General features: G+C 45.3%; 1 protein-coding gene across 3 annotated transcripts in view; it reads left to right on the top strand.

Moving 5' to 3' along the window:
- DEF6 (DEF6 guanine nucleotide exchange factor) overlaps positions 1-22,123 on the top strand; it is a 53,783-nt gene that overhangs the window by 27,615 nt on the left and 4,045 nt on the right. For all 3 annotated transcript variants that reach the window (XM_083744991.1, XM_083744990.1, XM_083744989.1), the window contains exons 2-8: positions 2,338-2,478; positions 9,161-9,346; positions 13,489-13,716; positions 14,869-15,015; positions 17,082-17,190; positions 18,492-18,790; positions 20,170-20,336. In XM_083744991.1, coding sequence (XP_083601117.1) covers positions 2,338-2,478; positions 9,161-9,346; positions 13,489-13,716; positions 14,869-15,015; positions 17,082-17,190; positions 18,492-18,790; positions 20,170-20,336 — 1,277 coding nt within the window. The remainder of the gene's footprint in view (positions 1-2,337; positions 2,479-9,160; positions 9,347-13,488; positions 13,717-14,868; positions 15,016-17,081; positions 17,191-18,491; positions 18,791-20,169; positions 20,337-22,123) is intronic.

The raw sequence follows: 22,123 nt of genomic DNA, 5'->3' as shown, positions 1-22,123 counted from the left end.
AGTCAGCCAGTTAACTTTCCAGGGGTTGCTGGTTGCTGCCTATGGAAATATCTAACTATATCATACTCAGAGAAGACTGAAACTAAAGGAGAAATTTCAGCGGGTTTCTTGAAGCCTAACCATGTCTACTCAGAAGTTGGTCCCATTGAATTCAGTGGGGCTTACTCCCAAGTAAGTGAGGTTAAGATTTCAGCCTTTGAGTGATACAATGCAGGGGAAAGGCCATACCTCAAATTACATCCTCAGCATCTCCACCTAGGGCTGGGAGAGACTCCCTGTCCCTGAAAACCTGGAGACCTGCAACTGGTCTGTAGACATACTGAGATGGACCACTTGGTCAGGCTCAGTATAAAGCCGTTTCCTGTCTTCCTGAAGTCACACGCTCCCAGTTCCTTCTGTTTATTTTGTTTATGCTTTTACTTTGTTTATATTTGATGTTTTATTATTTTTAATTTGTATGTTATCTGCTTTATAAATAAACTCAAAGAAAAGCAGAACATAGACATCACTGTTGCTACTATTCCCCTCTGCCAACACGATGGCCTTGATCCAATTTGGGATCTTTCTGCTGTTGCTTTTTAAGTAAAGAAAATGACTGTTGGGAGATCCTTTCACATATATCTGGCTAGGCTCTCAGGCAGACACTGCAGCAGATAGCAGCCGTTTTTCTGGCAATAGTGAGCCTCTTCCAGCTAACTAAGCTTTATTCACCTTGGCAGTCTGGTCTTTTGGAATTACCCAATGTGCCTTTTATGTAAACTTTCCCCAGTCTCCCCCCCCCCGCCCCCATGCCCAAGTCACCTATGGCAAGCAGTTTGCCCGCCTGGAGTGCAGCCAGGACATCTGTTCTACAACAGCACGTATATCAATTCCAGAAGTGGTACATACTCAGACAAAGGAGAGAATTTTACATTGTTCGGAGATTATTTACCCTCCAATAGCTGAGCACTCAATACCAAACACCATTATGCTGGGTTGAATGTGAAAGATGAATAGGGTGAGTTTCAGATGATGCCAGCTAATCACAGCTTGGTTTTGAAGGAGGGAGCAGTTGCCTTCTATTTTTTGGTTTTGGGGATGGAAAATCAGGGATGAGACATTCAATGCAGGACAAGGTCCCCTTCTCCTCTTAATATTTGCACTGAAGGGATTTTCTCAGCAGGCAGTTTCTCTTTCATTATAGTGCTGCTGTAGGGTTGCCAACTTCCCCACCCCTTTGCCCCTTGCAGAGCTCCTATGCACAAACAGTTGGATGAGAGCTGAAACTTAACAGCTGAAGCTTTTTCCAACACGAAGCTACTAGCGATGGATGGTACAATTCTGAGCTGTTGAATCTCTGCCTGTCATGTAACTATTAAAGGCACATGAGACCTATGGGGGTGGGGGCAGGGGGTGGGGTGGGAAGCTGGCAATCCAATACAGCAAAGGTAGAAGAAGCTTCTCTTCCTAGTAATCTCCTTTCCACAAAAATTTAAGGCACACAGCCGCACCCCCTTTTGAATCTAATAATCATATGGACAGAAGTGCCTGGCGTGCTCTGGTCCATGGGGTCACAAAGAGTCGGACACAACTAAACAACTAAACAACAACAATCATATGGAAAAGTGTCCTAGGCACACTTCCTTGACAGTAAGTTTTATTGACGGCATGTGGGATTTTCTTCCAAGCAATGCATTTATTATTTGGGTGAAAGTTTGATTGGGTTAATAAATCCCTACATCCACCATTTATTTGCAGAATACCGTAGTTTCCTTCTTTCTATTTGAGGGTAATTTCAGGGTGTGAGTCAGAAGTGTATTCTGGGATGCCTTTAAACTTTAAAGTGTTGGATATTATTTTATAGGAACATAGGAAATTGCCTTACACCAAGTTTCTAGGTTTTCAAACAAGAGTCTTTCTCCAGTCCTACCTGAAGATGCTGGGGATTGAATCCGCAGAGCATCTTGGCTATGGTGCTGCTCACCCCCCCCCCCTTTTCATCCTATTGCTTAGCAGCTAAATAGTTTAATCCTTGAAGTGTCACATATCAAATGGGAAGACATTGCCCTAAGCCAGACTGTTTTATTTTTTAAATTAACATGGGACCATAGTTTTGGCTGCCAAGGTCCCACACTGCCAAGGTCCCATGTCTTTGGCTTAAACATCAGCAAATGCAGACACATGACATGGGGCATCAGTAGAGGTGTGTGGGTGAGGGGGGCTGAACCCTTCCCCACTCCATTCCCTACTTGTTATGTCAATAAGGCAGATATGAGAATAAAAAAATATGTCTACCCTCATTGTGTCTAATTTGGTTCTGTCTTGTCCTGATGGCCTGTCTTCCCTCCACTCTCTCAGGTGCTCTCTCACAACCTGTACACCGTGCTGTGCATCCCTCATGATCCTGTGGCACTGGAGGAACACTTCAAGGATGATGACGATGGGCCAGTATCAAGTCAAGGATACATGCCATATCTCAACAAATACATCCTGGACAAGGTAAGCCCATTTCCCCTTGGATCTGTTTGAAGCTCCTTCTGCTTAGATCAGGGATGAAGAACTTAGGGCCCTACATGTGTCTAGGCGGGAAAGGAACAGTTTTTCTAGTTTCCAGCAGGAGCAACTGTGCACACTGATGATTGGCTGGTGATTTGAGATGTAACAGGAAGAACCATAGCTGTCAACATTTCCTTTTTTTAAAGGAAATTCCCTTATTCCGAATAGGAATAGTTGACAGCTATGGGAAGGGCATAGGAAGCTGTTTTATACCGAGTGGGGCCATTAGTCTATCTAGCTCTATACTGTCTACACGGACTGGCAGGAGTCTTTCCTAACCCTATTTGGAGATGCTGGTGATTGAATTTGGAAACCTTCTTTCTGCTAAGCAGATGGTCTATCATTCAGTTGCAGCTGTGCCTTGTCCACTTCCCACCCCATCCCCAGAGCAGTTTTTCAATTTAAAATCCCCCACTGACTTAGTTTGGCTTTTTTTTTTTTAATGTAACTAAGACACTGAACAATTGTTTAAGTGGATCAACTTACTAGGAGCACTCCTCTGAGTGGGGGGAAGAATGGGTAGAGGGGCAAAAAGGGAGAGGCAGCCCACATTTTACGTGAAAGCTGTGTATGACGTATGAGGCACAAAGGAGGAAGGAAGCAGAAGTGGGATGTCAGCCCTTCCAAGTGTGGTCAGATTTGTGCTACTTGGAGGATTTCCAGTTAATCATAGTTTCTTGAGTATCTCCCAGGCTTTCAAGGAAGGAAGCTGTTAATCCTGATTTTCATATTCATGACCACTTTATATAGAGGGACTGTGAAGCAGTAATAAAGCCCCTTGCATGGAATACTTGGCTTTGGTGGGTTCAGAGTATTTCAGTGTGAATGGAATCCTACTTAAGGTTGAGAAAATGGGACAGCAAACAGGAGCAGGTTTGCTGCTTCTCTTCTCCCCACAACCCACCATCAAGCCCTGGGGAATGTGCAAATCTGTGTCAATGAGATTCACATGAATTTTAAAAGTCTGCTGGCAAAAACCCCATCTTAAAGATCTGTTTGGATGCTTGTTAGGAAGAGAGGATTTTAAAATAAGAAACTGGATTCCTAAAGCCTAATTTTTCTCTCTGGTTCTCTGTATTTCAAAGGCATCTTTGTTCCTTGAAGGGGAATGTTATGAGCTGTCTTCTCCAGGCTTAGACACATACAGAGAGAGAGAGAGAGAGAGAGAGAGAGAGAGAGAGAGAGAGAGAGATCCATGGCAGCTTCATAGGGTTGTTCCTGCCATGTGGCAAGCTGAGCTAGCTGAGCTTTTTGGATAAGGAGGTGGAGTCCGAGGGTGGCAGAACAAGCAAGGGCCTGCTGCCAGCCATAGAGCAACTTGAAGTCTAGACACACCATAAGCCATTTTTCTATGGTGGCAAAAAGTGTTCAAAAGTTTCACTGTTTGGATTTGATATCCCGCTTTATCACTACCTGAAGGAGTCTCAAAGTGGCTAACATTCTCCTTTCCCTTCCTCCCCCACAACAAACACGCTGTGAGGTGAGTGAGGCTGAGAGACTTCAGAGAAGTGTAACTAGCCCAAGGTCACCCAGCAGCTGCATGTGGAGGAGCGAAGATGCGAACCCGGTTCCCCAGATTATGAGTCTCCCGCTCTTAACCACTACACCACACTGGCTGTTAAACTGCAACCCAGGGGTGGGGGGAACCTGTGGCCTTCCAGGCCTCGTTGGACTACAACTCCCATCATCCCTGACCAACAGCCCTGTTGGCTGCATGTAATGGGGGTTGGAGTTTAACAAAAGCTAGAAGGCCACCAGTTCCCCATTCCAAACAGTATTTGCCATCACAGCAAAGTGGTGGCAGCACTCAGCACTCCGAAGGTCCCCTGTCGGTTTTTCTGGTCCCCCTAATGCCTGATTTTCTGATGAAGGACATTAGCATCCTTCCTCAATTGTGCTACACCATGATGACTGGTTGCGGGAGAGGGGGGCAGGTAGGAAGAAGAGGAGGAGGAGCGGCAAGCATGTGAACCCTTTTGTTATATACAACTCTTGAGCACAAAACTCTTCCTTGTAAGGTGAGGTTGTAGCCTTCTGGTTGCTGCTAGATTCCACCTCTCATCAGGGGAGATGAGAGTTGTGGTCCAGCAACATCTGCAGGGGCCCATGTTCAACATTCCTGCTGTAAGGGAATTCAGTGCTCAAATTCCTGCTGTAAGGGAATTCAGTGCTCAAATTCCTGCTGTAAGGGAATTCAGTGCTCAAATTACAGGGGCCCACGCCCTTGCCTTTTGGTATGACATACTTAAGTTGCAGTGCAAAGCACACCTAGGAGGGAATACACCCCATTGAGTAGATTTGAGGAAGCCAATTTAGGATTCCACTATTGTTTATTGTTTTTAGAAGGCTTTGAGAGGCATGCTTTGGTGTAGTCCTGGGGTGGAGTTTGTGAATGTCATTAGGGGTCCACTCCCCCCCCCCAATCCACATTATTGAGTAGGCCTGACTTGCACTGCAACCACCAGCCCAACAGAATAATCTTGCCTCAAGGTGGGAATGCAGTCTGAGAATACTCTTTCTGTTAATTTGGATATCTCCTCCAATTAGCAGGAAACGTGCTACCTTCTCCAGTGACTCACCACCCAGCAGCAGCCATACAGGGAGCAAAGGAAACAGCTCAAGTGTGAAATGATTAAGGAAACAAACTCATGCATATAGAGAATGTGCTGTTTTGAAATAAATGATCTGATTGTCATGTTGCTCTCTATCAGTTGTGAAGACATGCTGTTTTGAGTCAAGCACAGGTTGGGGGGCGGATTTGCTCTCAGGAAAGCCCTTTTACCCTAGAGTAAAAGGTCACAAATATGCCTAAGAAGATCCAGGTGGTTTGCATTGGCTTCATAGCTATGGATTTTAGTCAATGCTGGTCCTACTTCGAGTAGACCCACTGAAACTAATGAACCTAAGTCCATTATCTTTAGTGGGTCTTCTGTGAGTAGGACTAGCATTGAAAACACCCCTATGTGTGCCCCATGTTTCTCTTAGCATAGCAGAGAATCTCAGATCTTGACATACAATCAGGTTTTGTTTCAGAACGAACAAGTTTCTCCTTTCCAACTTTCACACACTCCAGTCTTTGCCAATGCACTCCCAAAATTCTGTGAAATTAAAATTCCAAGGCTTGTAGGTCAGGTTAATGTATATGAATTTGCTAAACACACTCAAACTAGCTTCATTAATTATGAGTAGATGGGAGGGGTATAAACAATAAAATAATAAATTATTATTATTATTAGAGAATTCTGGATTTTCAAGGTGAATATCTTAGGCTTTGTTTTTTTTCTTTTTCAACAAAGATAAATGGTACAATTTATCAAGTTGGACCCCTGTAATCTGGGCACTTCTGAATTCCCTTACAACCAAGTACACAGAACACACTCAGAACATATTCCTAATCTGTATCATTTTGTATGTGGCTGCTTTTCTCTGCATCTTCTGGATTTTGATGCACTGGCACGATTAGGACACATCAACAGAGTGCTGATTTTGAAAACTGGATGCACTTTACCCTGTGCATCCTGTTTTCTGTAATGTACATGGTCTAGAGGTTTCAATCCTCATTTGCCCCCCAGAGCTAGCAGGTGGTGCTTTCTGCATAGTTAGACTTTTGCTTAGTGGCATATTTGTGACCTGAAGCAAAAAGGTGGCTATTTTTGCCAGGGAATTTTCTGATAATGCACAAGTGAACCTAGACAGCTTTTACGTGGATGTAGCCTTAAGACTCTCCCAAATAACAGGCACACTTTGCAGGACTGTAAGTTACCAGAAAGGCCTAGTTGGCAATGCTAGGCTTCAGGCTTTAAAACTTAAGGTTTAAATTCAGAGAGAATTTAGACTCTTTTATTTGCAGAACATGGTTTACGTGTCAGCTGTGCATTATGCAGGGAGCTCTGGACTCTTCCGTGCCTTGGATAAAGCACAAGCTTGAGTCATGGGGCATGTGCTGAATTCCTGGCTGGCTGCCACTCGCTGCCCACTCCAAATGATCTGAATGCCAATTTATATGCAGGCAACCCCAGCTACAAATCACAAGGATGATCATAGCTGTTTCATTATCCTTTTGGTCCCCATTAACTAGTGGCAGAACTGGCACATCTGCCTAGTGTTATCTTGGCATGGTAACCTTTTGCTGGATGAAAACTGTGAAACAGTAGTTTAGAGACTAGCTATGGAAGATGGCCAGATAACTAACACACACACACACACACACACACACTCCTGTTTAAAGAGCCAGGGAACAATTGTGTATCACTTCCCTTACTGCATAGTACTTTTTGAAGCTTGATGCAGTTGCTCAGGGGAAGCAAATGGAGTGTTGGTGGCTAACAGACTGGGCTATGAATCAGTATTTCCCCAGTTCAAATGTCATCTCTGCCATGAACTCGCTAAGTGGCCTTGGGCAAGCCAGTCTCTCTCAGCCTCAATCTCTCCCAACCACCTTTCTCCTCTGCCATATGGGAGACAATAATATTGATGATTCACAAGCCACTGGTTGGCTACTGTGAGAACAGGATGCTCGCTGAGAGGGTCACTGTCCTGATCCAGCAGGCTCTTTTTGTGTCCTCACGCTATCTTAGTCAGCGTCATGGTTTCCTTGAACTCTGGGGTCTTGTTGCATGTATTCATCTGAGCTATGACTAGTATCTAAAATTCTTATGAGTAGGTGAAATAGTATGTTGTGACTGAAAATTAACAGAAATGCAGAAGTGTTTTTCAAAAGAAAAAGAGAACAATGACAAAAGTTAAAAGACTAATTCATCTGTATTATCTGAGTCAATTTACTTGGATGGTAATTCTTGTAAATGTGTGGTTTATTCTCCCCATCTGGCTCTAAAAGCCTCTTTTATTCCTGGGGTGGGTTTTTGGGGTGGGGTGGGGGAAAGAGGTGGTGGCTGGATTTTCCAAGTAGTTCTCCACTGTGGCTGGTGCTGGGAGCCACACTACCAAAGGAGGAATATTATTATTAAGGTGCATTTGGACACATCTGCCAGTGCAGTGTTATAGGTTAGGAGAGAGTGCTCAGAAAACAGATGAACTATTTTCTGAATACTCAACAAGAAAGTTTGTAAATGTCAATACCCCAGCTAAGCAAAAATGAGTTCATCCATTGCTAGTCAGTTAAAGTAACCAGATGCAAAAGGATATTGGACTCTTTTATCACCAACAGTTGTGCAGATAAGGACATTGCAGAAGAAGCAGCTTTTCTCATCTCTTTATGAGAGGAAAATTGCTGGGTCCCTCCCTGACTAGTGTTTTATGGCAGGTGTGTTTTGCAACAAGTTCTTGACACAATAATAGTTAATGGGAGTGGTGAATTTATTCTGTTTTATTAGCTGTTTTTTGCGATGCTTCCCCAGTACTACCACATTATTGCTGCCCTGGGGTGCTATAGCAAAACAGGATCAGAAATAAACCCGAACATTCATGGTATAAAAAGTTATGGGTTTTAGCAGGATGTTACATGAGATGCATTGATTGGAAATGAAGCAGTGTGACACCCCAAAACCTATGTAGGTGAAAACTGTGATGAAAGCAGGACTGCCTCAATATCATCACAAGCATCACAAACATGAATGCCTAAGAGAAAGGGCACCTGGAGGGTTCCTAAGCCAAGTGTCTAAATGGTATGTCCCTTAGAAAGAGCTGAAACCAGGTGCTTTGAGATAATAACTGGCTACCATCAGATGCTAAATATGTATATGTACTCCACTGCCAAAGATTAAACCATAGGAGAGTAACCTCTGGTCTGAAAGCCATATATATCACACAAATGAATTTGAGTGGGTGGGGGGAGCCCAGAGGGAGAAAAGGAAGGTGTCGGAGGAAAAAATGGGGAGTGAGCCAAAACAGATGTAGCAATGGAAGGGTGAGGGGGAGAAGCCCTTTCTAAATAATCAGTTTAGACCTCTGGAAAGAGCGACCTGTCTTTCCACTGACAGTCTGTTGGATCGAAAGGAAGAGGTGAAGGGGGGTGCAATAGAGAAAAGGCTGTAACATAAAGAGAGAAATAAGAGGGTGTCTCTGGCCCTACCTATTGCTGGCTTTGACCCTAATCATTGCCAGCATGCATCACCTGACTGGACACCTGAGAGCCAGTGTGGTGTAGTGGTTAGAGTGACCTCCTGTTGCTCTGTCCCAGCTTCTGCCAACCTAGCAGTTTCAAAGCATACCAGTGCAAGTAGATAAATAGGTACCACTGTGGTGGGAAGGTAAATGGCATTTCCGTGTGCTCTGGTACTCATCACCCCACTCAACCAGTCACTTGATGAGGCCACTGTAATTCTGTTGATGCAGCCTAGAATAGCATTAGGTTTGTTGGTTTGGATTTGGATTTGATATCCCGCCTTTCACTCCCCTTCAGGAGTCTCAAAGCGGCTAACATTCTCCTTTCCCTTCCTCCCCCACAACAAACACTCTGTGAGGTGAGTGAGGCTGAGAGACTTCACAGAAGTGTGACTGGCCCAAGGTCACCCAGCAGCTGCATGTGGAGGAGCGGAGACGCGAACCCGGTTCCCCAGATTAGGAGACTACCGCTCTTAACCACTACACCACACTGGTTTGCTTGCTGCTGCATCACACTGTTTGCTCCAGAACACTAGAGCTATCACTTACATTTTGTTTGCAGGTAGAAGAAGGTGCTTTTGTCAAGGAGAGTTTTGATGAGCTTTGCTGGACCTTGACAGCAAAGAAGAATTACAAGCCAAACCGGAATGGGAATAGCGTTGTATCCCATGAAGATGCTTTCAAACTTTGGTGTCTCTTTAACTTCTTATCCGAAGACAAGTACCCTCTTGTTATGGTTCCTGACGAGGTATGATTGCTTTTAAGTAATACTATTTTTTGTTTTGCAGTGCTTTTGATAAGGGATGAGTCACACTATGTATATTTTGCATCGTTAGAGCTTAGCCATGTGATTATAATCATTGTCTGAAGTGCAATTATATACATGTCTGAGTCTAGCTATCATAGATTTCTGTATACAGGCCTGCAGATCCAAACTATGCTGCTTCTTGCATCATCTGATTGCTGCTCAAGATTCCACCCTGTGTGGCCAAGGGATGAATATGGTGAACAAGAAGATGCCCTTTTCTACATGTTAACATGTTGCATGTCCCTATGCAGTCTGTGAGAGTTTCTGCTTTATAGCCCCTGTTTTGCTTGTGCTTACAAATCTCCTGCACAATATATGATCAGTTATACTCATGCAGATTCCTCTATAGAGAGTTCTACCCCATTCATGCTTTCGAGTGGTATTGTTTTTTGATTCACCCAAAAACAAGCATTCTTGTATCTGGAACATAGGAAGCTGTCTTATACAGAGTCAAATCATTGGAGCATCAGTATTGTCCACTGACTGCCAATGATTCCCCCAGATTTTGGGTGTGAGTGTCCTGACCCTCACTGCTAGATGAAGAACTGGAACTGCAGACTCTTGGTTTCTGCCAAAGGCTTTACTGCAAAAGTCAAAATAGTGCAAGGTTACAAGGAGCCACAGAGATACATAGGCATGGCCAGGCACAAGCTAAGATGTTGACCCACAAGCAGCATGCCCCCTGCATCTTTCTTATAAAAGGATGGGGCAGGCACAGCAGTTAGTGCAAGAGGCCAAAGTCTCAGGGCTAGGCAAACGAACATGCACTCCTCCAAGTTAGGCGTGGGAGGTCTACTTGTGTTAGCCCTGGCATCTCCTTGTTCTTGGAAGCACTGTCAGTGTGTGCTCAACATCAGATTTATACTCTGTTGCCTCCTTAAAAGCAGAAGGCTCTGCGCTGACAGGAGGAAGCACCTGAATAGCAATATCATATCTCATTGGGGTTGAATTCTCCTCTGTTAAGCCACCTGGCCCCTCCCCTGGATCATTGTTTCCCAGCTCCCCTTCCCCTCCCTGATGTTGGACATCTGACAGGGATTCCCTGGAATTTCTCCTGTTCCACTGGGACCCTCCCCAGAGTCATCTAACTGCAGCTCCCTGATCTCCTCCTTCTGCTTCTCAGGATCCAACCAGCCCTCCATGACAGCTCCATGGGGCTCCAGCTGGTACTTACCAGCCCTAGTCCTGGATATAGCAGGGACTGAACTTGGGACCTTCTGCCTGGAAATGATGCGCTCTACCACTGATCTATGGCCCTTCCCAAAGTGCTGTATTTCACTTCTGTTTCTCAGTGTCCCCATAGCAATTTCCATCTGCTTCCCTTACATCCATGCTTCTCCTAAAACTGCAGGTGCTTTGGGTTTCATAAATGTTGAATTTGCACAGTTGCACTCATACATGCATTCACACCTGATACATTTTCTTTATTTTTCCACACACACAAATGGAGATGGCCTGGAGATGGCCTCAGGCAGGGTGGGGCAGGGAAAGATTTTTTGGGGGTGGGGGAATAAGATTCTGTGAGGTGGTTGGATTCTGGGTTAACACTGTGGCTGTGTTTAGCTTCTGCTGGGAGGAGACTAGCCAACATACGGACAAGGCGTCTACATGAATGCATGCAAAAGGGTAGTGCCACAGTAAAGGTAAAAGGTAAAGGTACCCCTGCTCGTACGGGCCAGTCTTGACAGACTCTGGGGTTGTGCGCCCATCTCACTTAAGAGGCCAGGGGCCAGCGCTGTCCGGAGACACTTCCGGGTCACGTGGCCAGCGTGACAAAGCTGCATCTGGCGAGCCAGAGCTGCACACGGAAACGCCGTTTACCTTCCCGCTGGTGAGCGGTCCCTATTTATCTACTTGCACCCGGAGGTGCTTTCGAACTGCTAGGTTGGCAGGCGCTGGGACCGAGCAGCGGGAGCGCACCCCGCCGCAGGGATTCGAACCGCCGACCTTTCAGTCGGCAAGTCCTAGGCGCTGAGGCTTTAACCCACAGCGCCACCTGCGTCCCACAGACTCAGTGCCACAGACTCAACGTTAAAAAAGAACAACCCCAAACCAAACAAGCCAGCGTGGAAGCGGAGAGAAACAATGGCCAGGAAATGGGATAGCGTGTGATTTTCATTTAGGCCAGTCAGGCAGAAACATGCATGTCTAATTAATGTCATCCGTCCTTTAGAGTGAGAGTATAAACCCAGTTCATGTGTGCAATGAGAGGATGCGGGCTGCTCCTCATGCTGCTTTCTGTTGTAGACTGAAAAACTGCAGGTCTGGACACACCCATTCTTGAAACACGTTGAGATACGAATCTGGAACATGTTGGCTCCACCCAAAGGGTTAATTGCAATAAAGAAATGCTGTTCAGTCTAGCAGAGCCAGTAATAACAGCAAAAATCTCTAAATTCCACAAGACATGTTGTTGGAGGGAAGGAGATTTCCTTTGCTCCTTAGTACAGAGGCAAAATCTCAGTCAGGTGGTTTGTAAATCTAAAGACCAGAAACTAAACCCTGACTCACATTGGTCCCAAAGCCAATAAAGACCTAGACAGAAAATAATCTCATATAGTTTCCAGGAGTTTCCACTGCATCTAGCTCATCAGCTGATGTCAGGTGTGATGACAGCCATCAAGCTTTTCTCTCCCCTGTGTCTGACACTCTTTCTCCATCCCCCTTATAGTTCAGCAGAAAAGGCCCTGTGTGCACATGCAGTCATCAGCTACGCTTCCTGTTTCCTACCAAGGCATTTCCTGTTCAGGTCTTGAAAAAGCATGCTGTCTTTCTAACTCCACCAACAGTGGAGTTGAGCATCCGCTAGCGTGCATTTGTTTTTAAAGAATTTGGTGGTTTTGTGTAAGAATCCACAATGGATGAGGATTTTTGATTTTTAAATCTAGCATTGGCATCTGGCTTCTGAGTAAATAGTCAAAACAAACAATCCTAGGAGATGCTGCAAACTTCCGTGCATCTATACAGAAGTATATCCCATTGAGTTCTGTGGGACTTCACACCTAGGGAAGTGACTATGAGATTTCAGCCTTCAGGTGTATTTAGATACCTTTTCATACCACAGGTAGTGGCAGCTGTGGCTAATAACTATGGGGACTAGTAGAGTGGAATGCAGGAAGGCCAAAGTAGACAAAGCCAATGACAGGCAAAACCAACTAATTTTACTTTTGTTTCTGTCCATTTGCCTGTTGGAATGCAGGTAATGGAAAACTCAGTGGGAATAAACACATTATTGTGCCTGTTTTGGTGGCAGCAGTGGCAGCAATGAAGCAATACTTCTCTGCCATTCTGCAATTGGGACGTTGTTTAGCAGAGCTTTTCTGAGTCATTCAGAGTTTACTCCAGCTTGGCCTGCAGGTGGATGTACAAGTGCCCTTGTAAGCGCCATATAATATGTTTGCAAAACACTTCAAGCATAAAGTTTTTTGCATTTGGTATAACTTGGGTACCACAAATGCTGCATTCATTTGAATGAATCCAGACCTCTGCTTCTTTTTAGAGGGAGGATTTTCAGTTATTGTGGCCTTGTGACACAGACATGGTGCTCGGGAGGGTGGACGTGGACGTTGAGGATACCACATGTTGACTCGGTGCTTGCTTTCTCTGATTGATAACATCAAGCAGAAGAGGATTGATTTGTGGAGTCCATTAAGTAATAAATGTCTTTTTGTGAGAGGGGGTACTCCCAGTCAACTTGAAAGAGGTGGCTGTGAGTCCGCCTCCAATGGAAAGGAGATCATTTGCTGATTGAAATCTGCAGTCCTAAATATACCTTCTGGGAATAAGTTCCATTGAACTGAATGATACTTCTAAACAAGTGGATTTTGAATCTTTCCCCTGGGTAGAGTTATTGGAGAATTTTAATGGAGAAGATGTCACTATATATTGTTGCCATGTGGAACCACAGTTAGAATTCTTGAAGCAAAAACTGAGTTGAAGCAATAAGAGTCTATGGAGTGAAATTCCACAGCACAAGAAGGAATTGTATATGATCCCAAGGGGGAATTCAAACTACATCTGATACCTAGAAGGTAGAGAACATGGTTAGTTCCTTCTCTGCTGACTTCCCCTGCTTGTTCCAGGTGGAATACCTCCTGAAGAAGATCTGCACAGCCATGAGCATTGAGCTCAACTCTGGGGAGTTAGAGGACTTCTTTTCTCAAGAGGCTCAACAGCAGAGTGGTTTGACAGTCTGGCAGTTTCTTGACTTGGTAAACTCGGGCCGGTTCCTACGAGGAATTGAGCGTGAGGCTATTAGCATGGCTATTGAAGAAGTCTACCAGGAGATCATTGGAGATGTGCTCAAACAGGTAAAGAGCTGTCCTTGATTAGGAAATCCTTTGCTTGGGTTTGTGGAACTACCTATGAACAGGAAATAATCCTATACCACGGGGACCCAGCTTTCTTCCTCTCTGATAAAGTCTGTATTGGCCTGATGAGGACTGCATCTACTGCACATTCTAGTTACCTTTTTGGACAATGATAACAAGAGCATTAAAGGGGTGGGAAATGATCTAATTTGTGGTATTTGAAGTGAGAGGGGCAGTAGAACAAGGTAAGGGGGGGTGGGGAAAGCAACCATCTGGGAAGAGACCAGAGAACCTACACTGATGTTTATTTGTCTTTTCCTATAGAATGGTAACTGCATATGCTAAGGATAATCGGGTAGGCAACTTTTAGGCTTGTATGCATGTTCCATTTTTCTTCTGGGTTCTGCACACCAAGATGTAGTTGCTGTATCTACCAGCTAGCATGGGATTTTGCATGCCAGTCCTTTGGAAGATTTCCCACACTTTGCTAATCCTGATCAGTCCTGATGAGTCAATCAGCCTGTCAGGAATCACAATACCCTTGTGGCCTGTGAGCTGTCAAAAGTGCCAAATCAGCATGCCTGATAGTGGGGAATTCTGGAAGCTTGCTGAGTGTACAGCATTGAGGATATGCCAGCAGCCAATGAGGAAATAGGACACTGTGCTAAGTCCACTGCGCAAAGAGGAAGAAAACAAGTCAGCATTCCTGACACCCACAAGCCACATGGTCCTGTTTGTAATAGTTCAGATGGCAGATCAAGCTCAAGGTTCATTAAGGTTGATATCTAGCTCATTCAAAGGAAAGGCTCAAGTAGAAAGCCTCCTGCTAGTTGGTGGCACTTGTCTATTCCACATCAGAAGTAAATTGGCCATGTGGGAAGTTGCCACATAGATGCAACCTCATATAAAGCTAGTGATAAGGTATACCTTTCAGAATATACAATATGCATGTATACACTTACATATACCTGTGTAAGATAAGCTGGAGATCAGTTGACACAATCCATGTTCTAAATTTGCCAGTTTCTTTGGCTCCTTTGTGACACAAATCTGTGCTATGGCTGTAATATAGGTGGAGTCTTGCAAAGATCTTTGGTACAGAGATCTTTGTTTACTCACTCTCTGTTTCTCTGTCCCTTTGGTTGGGAGCAGGGCTATCTATGGAAGAAAGGACATCTGAGAAGGAACTGGTCTGAACGATGGTTCACCCTAAAGCCCAGTGATCTCTCTTACTATGTGAGTGAGGAACGGAAGGAGAAAAAGGGGAGCATTTCTTTGGACAGAAACTCTTGTGTGGAGGTAATTGGACATACTCTGAAACAAAAGGAACATGATAGGCAGATGCAGTCCTCTCATGAGGCAGCTGGTGACAGTGTGTGGCTTCTCCTCTCCCTCTTCAGCCAATAAGAGTCCAAGATGGTCAATGACAAGTCCAAAATAATTGATAATGCATATTATAAAACACTAAAACAAGCAGTAAACCATAACTATTAACCGTAACATGAGGCAGCAGCTTGAAACATACAGCAGGTTTAAGCGATTACATATATTAAAAATGCCTGGGGGGAATAAATGTTTTTGCCTGGTGCCAAACAAATTGTAATGTAAGTGGCAGGCATACTTCTTTAAGAAGAGGGTTCTGTAACCTGGCATCACCAGCAGGAAAAAGTAAAGCCCTCTCCATTACTGTTTTATTCTGTGTTTCTGATATGGAAGGCACTTTGAGAAGAGCCTCAGCAGAAGATCTCAAAACAAAGGGTGTTATCCAAGATGATCAAGGGTCAGGAAACCAGGCCTTAAGAGGAATAGTTGAGGGAATTGGGTATGTTTAGCCTGGAGAAGCAAAGATTGAGAGGTGTTATGATAGCCATCTTCAAATATCTGAAGGGCTATCACATGGAGGATGGAGTAAGCTTGTTTTCTCCTGCTCTGGAGGGTAGGACTCAAACCAATGGCTTTTTTCCTGCTCTGGAGGGTACGACTCAAACCAATGGCTTCAAGTTATAAGAAAGGAGATTCCAACGAAACCGCAGAAATAACTTTCTGACAACACGAGCTGTTCAACAGTGGAACAAACTCCCACAAGAGGTGGTGGACTCTCTTTCCTTGGAGGTTGTTAGGTAGAGGTTGGATGACCACCTGTCTTGTATGAGATTCCTGCATTGCAGGTGGCTGGACTAAATCACCCTCGGGGTCCTTTCCAACTCTATGATTCTGTGATCTCCACTTACACAGCAGAACGTCCTCTTCTCCCCGTGTGCCTCCTGCGCCCTCCCCATATCTGCTCCGGAGGCTTGGGGGATTCCCCGGGACGTATTTAATGGGTGTGAGGAAAGAGGAGAGAAAGTGGAAGGTTCCACTGAACAGCCAGAAGTCCTTGGTCTGGTGGAAGCACTTGGATGAGCACTGTCCATACTGAGAAGGCCTTCCCCCAACTGTTTAAGACCTTCCCCCAAAAGGAGAAATAAGAAGGAAATTACTATATTGCTGACAGCCAAGTATGGAGAAAACAATGTAGAATCAGTAGTGCCATCGTGGCACAAAGTCCAGGTCCTCACTTGACAAAATGAATATGAGAGCCTCCAAATGCAGCAGGACTTGTTTATCACAAGTGAATTTTAGTACACATTAATGTCTAAAAATCTGCCTCCCCTACATAAGTCCATTAAGACCATAGGGCGGTATCCAGTGAAATCAAGGACTTATGGCTGCACAATTGAACTTCCTCTCCTCTCTGCACCCCCTAAATATGTTCTCGGTTCCCCCCAACCCTCCATAGCAGAGAGGACATTCTGTTGCATGAATAAAAATCCTTGTCTGATGGAGCTATTTTGTTGGATACCACCCAGAGTCTAAAATTACCTATTGCACCACTGAGAGGAATTGAGGAGACAAGCCATGTTAATGGTGAGGACAGGGAACGGACGGACTGGATCCAGTCCAGAACTGGCCCACCCTCCATGGCCCACTTTTGACAGGTGGGGAAGGCCTCCATACCTATCAGTTGCCTGAAGTCAGGTGACTCTTCCTTTGCAGCCCCAGCTCATACTGTATGGGAAGAAGATTTGCAGCCATGGATTGAAGTCAAGCCAGGGCTGTAAAGATAGTTGCTGAAAGTAGGGCTTGCGATCAGCACTGGGTGTAAATTCATTGCTGACTGTTAGCTCCACTTTCAGCAAGGACTGGAAGTCAGCAGGGTTGCAGCGTCTCCCAGGCTGGGTTGCAGAGCCTTGATGGGGATGTTGTTTTGTGGTTGGGAAAGGCAGGGGTGGCCATCCTTGGCTTGAGGCATTTCAAGCTTTGGCAGTGTTCTAGGTGGGCTTGTGGCTGAAGGGAGGTGTCAACTTTTCCTCCTTTATTCAAAGATCTTGCCCGACAAGGATGGGAAACGGTGTATGTTCTGTGTGAAAACACCTTCTCGGACGTATGAAATGAGTGCCTCGGATACCAGGCAAAGGCAGGAGTGGACGCTTGGTGAGTACTGTGGCTCTTTTCTCCTACACCTTTGGAGATTTGCTGAAATTAAGATATGAATCTGAAAGTAGCAAGAACCTCTGGCCCTTTAGGGAATGAATCCCTTCATTCATGGATTGACTTTCTCCCTGTATGACTTGAACTGCCCAAGCTAAAGTAACTCAGATGGCCAACATTTTTTGAAAACATAAAAACACATGATTCTGGATTGAAAACCAGTCTTGTGTAACTATTTGGGATTTCAGTGCAGATTATTTTAATATTGTCTTCTGCGAGAATCTTGGGCTCCTAGTAGTAGCTAAATAATATTGAGTGTTAGAAATAGGAGACAAGATAATATGGAACCACAAGGTCTTGCCAGTCTGACACTTCCGTTTGTGTGTGTGTGTGTGTGTGTGTGTGTGTAGAGTTCTTCGTTTGCATACCACAAAACTTTTATGAATTTGCAGGATGAAAAGGAAGTTTGGTTTTGCTTCCTGTTGGATAGCATCAGACAAGAAAGCAGATATCCCAAAACTCTGGGGGTCATGGGTGCTGAATGTTGCAACTCTTCCTTATTTCATTTCTCTGACGTATTTTTATGTTGCCCATCATCGAAATCAATTGCAGGGAAGTTTTAAAAAAAATATTTGAAGTGCAATTCATGAAAACAATGAAAATGATTAATCAGACAAGCAGATAATGCAACAGTTCAATGAGGTAAAAAGCCTGGGCAGCTAAGGAGGCTTATGTTTATGCTACGTTGCTTCCAGGTGAGCCTCCTTGGAGAGGATGTCCCCATGACAGGGGTGCTAAATCCCCTCTCTTTCTTTACCTGCCTCACTTTTGAAAAGGGTGAGGCTTTAGAGAAGAGCCTCACAGGAGATGGCCTAAGGGATTGGTGGGCCACATCCCTTTGAGGTAACCTTCCAGGGGCTACGTGCCAGTGGTGGGTGGAACCAGAGGCAAAAGTGGGAGGAGCAATTAATGTAAATCTTACCTTTGTGCACTAGGCTTTGTTTCTACATGCACTCACCTCTCCTCCATCCATGGGAGCAAGAGACATTATGAGAATTTAAGGTCACATTCCAGCCAGGCAAAACCAAGAAGTTATGAAGCAGGACCAGTAAAGGGTGTGGCCTAGGAAGATCCCTGAGCACTAGATATAAAGACATCAAGATCCACATTTGGACCCTGGACCTGAGTTTCCCTTACCCTAAGGGATAGAGAAGTGGTTGTGAGTCAAGCGGCTCTTTATAGTCACTAGCCAAGGCAGCCCCTATGTCCCCTTCTGACATCTCTGGCCCTTCCTTCCCCGGCAGCCATCCAGATGGCAATCCGCCTCCAGGCCGAGGGCAAGAAGTCTCTGCACAAGGACTTGAAGCAGAAGCGACGGGAGCAGCGGGAGCAGCGGGAGCGGAAGAAGGCTGCCAAGGAGGAGGAGATGCAGCGCCTGAAGCAGCTGCAGGAGGAGAAGGAGCGCAAGCTGCAGGAGCTGGAGCTGCTGAAGGAGGCCCAGCGCCAAGCTGAGCTCTTGCTCCACGAGGAGGAGGAGCGGCGCCAGCAGCAGCATGAGGAAATGCAGAGGACGCTGGAGATACAGTTGCAGGAAGCTGAGAAGGTAGGTTGAAGGCGAAGAGCGAGGGGGCTCCCACATCCACAACCTGCCTGGTAGACAAGGTCAGCCAACAAAGATACGAATCCCTCCTTGGCATCTTTGGTGGGTCAGTCAGCTTGCCAACAATACCCAGGAGGGGTTAGGAATGCCGTGGAATTTTTAGGGGCTTGTTCAGTGCTCTAGCTTGCGCAATAGGTCTCCTTGGGACCTTCAGCCTAGACTGGCTGGACAAGGAAGCTGGACGAGGAGGGAGCACATCCTTTTGAGAAGCATGAAGTGATGGAAGGCCTGCTTTCTCTTGGCTTAAGATTAGCAGCTCACACGCCTAAGCACTGCACTATGGTTTTGCTGTGTGGTGCTATCCAGATGTTCCAAGTAGTGCAGAATACAGTGGCTATACACTACTGATGGAGGTGCAAGACCAACAGAATGTGACATCTCTGCAAAAATATCTGCATTGGCTGCCCATGTACTACTCTGCCAGGTTCAGGGTTCTTGTAATAATATGCAAAACTCCTGAAGCCAAGCTGGTGCCAAATGTATTGCTCTGCTTTACTGTGGTCCACATCAGCAAGGCCGAGAGGGGGGTCTTGTGTGGGCAGCCCAGGACCTCCATACACGCTGCCTAGACTTGTGCCCCGGGGAGATCACCAGAGGCACACTCCATTGTCTGTCAAGACAGACGGATGCCAATAACAAGCTTATATAGTTGTTTACTGCTGATATTAATCAAATAGCTTGTTATAAATAGGAGCCTGCTGTATACTAGAAACTGTGTCACTTTTCTTTTCATGGCATGCAGATTACTTATTATTTGTTGCATAATTGTGGCACATCTAATCCAAGCAAGCAAGCTGTAAAATGAGGCAATATGCATCAAGTATTACTCAGGCTCTGTGCAACAAAAACTGTGTCCGAAAAATATTTTTCTTGCTTCAAGTGGAATTCTGTGCAGTCACTACCCAGCTTCAGAGTGACAGCCATATTCCATAGTGCAAAACATCCAGCTCGGCATTGTTATATTCATCATGACATCATTTAATAGCCACCAAGGCAAATAGGCAGAAATCTCCTATAGGGGAGGTCATGGACCTCTCTTAACATTCCAATAAGTGTTACCTCCCCCCACCCCACCCCACAAAAAAGAATTCCAATCTGAGCTCCACAACCCACTGAGCCACTCAGTTTTGCTTCTTTCTACGCTGCTAATTATTGCATGCCTGTCTTCGTACATCCACAAATCTGTACTGGAAATGACAAAAGCCATACCACAGTCTGCACCAACGGCTGAGTTGTAGGCTGAGTTTAGGTAGCTGATTCTGCCCCCTGCTGTTGGGCTGTGTACTCTACATACTAACCGCATGGTATTATTATACCTGCAGGCTCGTGCTAACATGCAGGCTGAGATGGTACTGAAGGAGGCAGAGGCAGAACGTCAGCGCAAGCGCATCACAGAACTGGAGGAGATGCAGCAACGACTCCAAGATGCTCTGCACCAGGAGGTTAAAGCTCGTCAGGATGAAGAGGCCGTGAGATATGCACAGGCCCGGTATGGATAATGAATGCTCAGCTTCCTTCAACTAGCTCTGGATATAATGTCCTTTGAAATAATTGTGAGATCCTTCAGTGATGGTGGACTCATGTACTCCCTTGCCATCTACCCCTCTGGAAGAACTGGGAGCAATTCCAGGGCTGAGGCTTGCAGTTTGCTGTAACTATAATTTTGCAGGACACTACTATTTATGAGTGTAATTTTTCCAAGAAAAACTGAAGCCCCTTCAAGTGTTTTCATTTCACTTTATACACCTCTTACTGGGGGAAATCTGGAATTGGTATAGCTGATCTGTGCTAGTATCAACACAAATGTCCTCTACTGCACCATTTGCTATATTATTATATTATATTATTAATTATATTCTATTCCCATGCCATCAATGTATGTATACTTTACAAAGTATAAGACAATGGTTCCTGCACCAAGGAGCCTACAACAGAGGACGAGAAAGGAAATGGAGGCAGGGGTAAACAGAGAGGATATGCATCTATTTCAGCTGCATGTACTTTGGCTGAATTGCAGTGGGGTATAGATGAAGAAAAAGTATTAATAGAAAAGAGAGTTTTGAGGAGGGGTTTGAAGGAAGAGGGGTTACATGGCATCTCTGAAGTCTTCTAGGAGGCAGTTAGCTGAAAGCGAAAAGAAGATTAAGAGAAACAGTGGAGTATTTTGAGGGAGCAGGAAACCGTCAGACAACAGGGCGGAGGTGCAAAGGTCATGGACAGGGACACATCAGAATAAGAGCAGAGAGATAAAATGGAGATTGGGCCTTGGAGGACTCTAAAAGAAAGGGCAGGGGATTTGTGCTGGATCTGGGAACAGACAGAAGGCAGCATAGGGATTTAAAGGGGGGCGTTGCATTGTCAGAGTGACAACAGAAGTGAATGAGTTTGACGACACAGTTCTGAATAGAGGTCAAGGTGAGACAGTGGAAAACTACACATGAGAGGATTGCACCAGGGCATTTGCTAAGGGGGTAGAGAGGAAGTTACAGTAGCTGATGGTGGACCGAATCTTGAGATCAAAAGAAAAAGGAGAGACATAGGTAAAGCCCCAGGCTTTGCAGAGATTTGAGATGGGACAAAACATTTCCCAGAAAACTCTTTCCCCAATATCTTCACCGTGTCCTAAGCAAGGATTCCCAGAATGGAGGCAGTTGCACACACTTCTTGCAAATCATACTGTTTTCCTTCACAGTTACATGGACTCTCCCTGTGTGTACTGGAACTGACCAGTGGCTTAAACAAGAAAATTTCTCATAGGCAGGGTTTGTGCTATAATTAGGCCAACTAGGCAGCTGCCTAGGGCACTGACCTCAGAAATGCACCGTACTGATCTTTGAGGGGCACAGATTGGTTTTTATTCTAACCTATACCTTTCTGATAATATATGACTTTTAGATTTTGAAAACAGTTTTTCAGAAATCAAACTTACAAGAACTTACATACGCTCAGCAGTGTTGCAAAAGAGACATAAAGGTAAAGGTAAAGGTACCCCTGCCCGTACGGGCCAGTCTTGCCAGACTCTGGGGTTGTGCGCCCATCTCACTCAAGAGGCCAGGGGCCAGCGCTGTCCGAAGACACTTCCGGGTCACGTGGCCAGCGTGACATCGCTGCTCTGGCAAGCCAGAGCTGCACACGGAAACGCCGTTTACCTTCCCGCTAGAAAGCGGTCCCTATTTATCTACTTGCACCCGAGGGTGCTTTCGAACTGTTAGGTTGGCAGGCGCTGGGACCGAGCAACGGGAGCGCACCCCGCCGCAGGGATTCGAACCGCCGACC

The sequence above is a fragment of the Podarcis gaigeae genome (genome assembly GCF_964106915.1).
Source record: "Podarcis gaigeae genome assembly, chromosome: 6".
NCBI lineage: Eukaryota > Metazoa > Chordata > Lepidosauria > Squamata > Lacertidae > Podarcis > Podarcis gaigeae.
The sequence above is the reverse complement of the archived record's forward strand: the minus strand, read 5'-3'. Positions and strand labels throughout refer to the sequence as shown.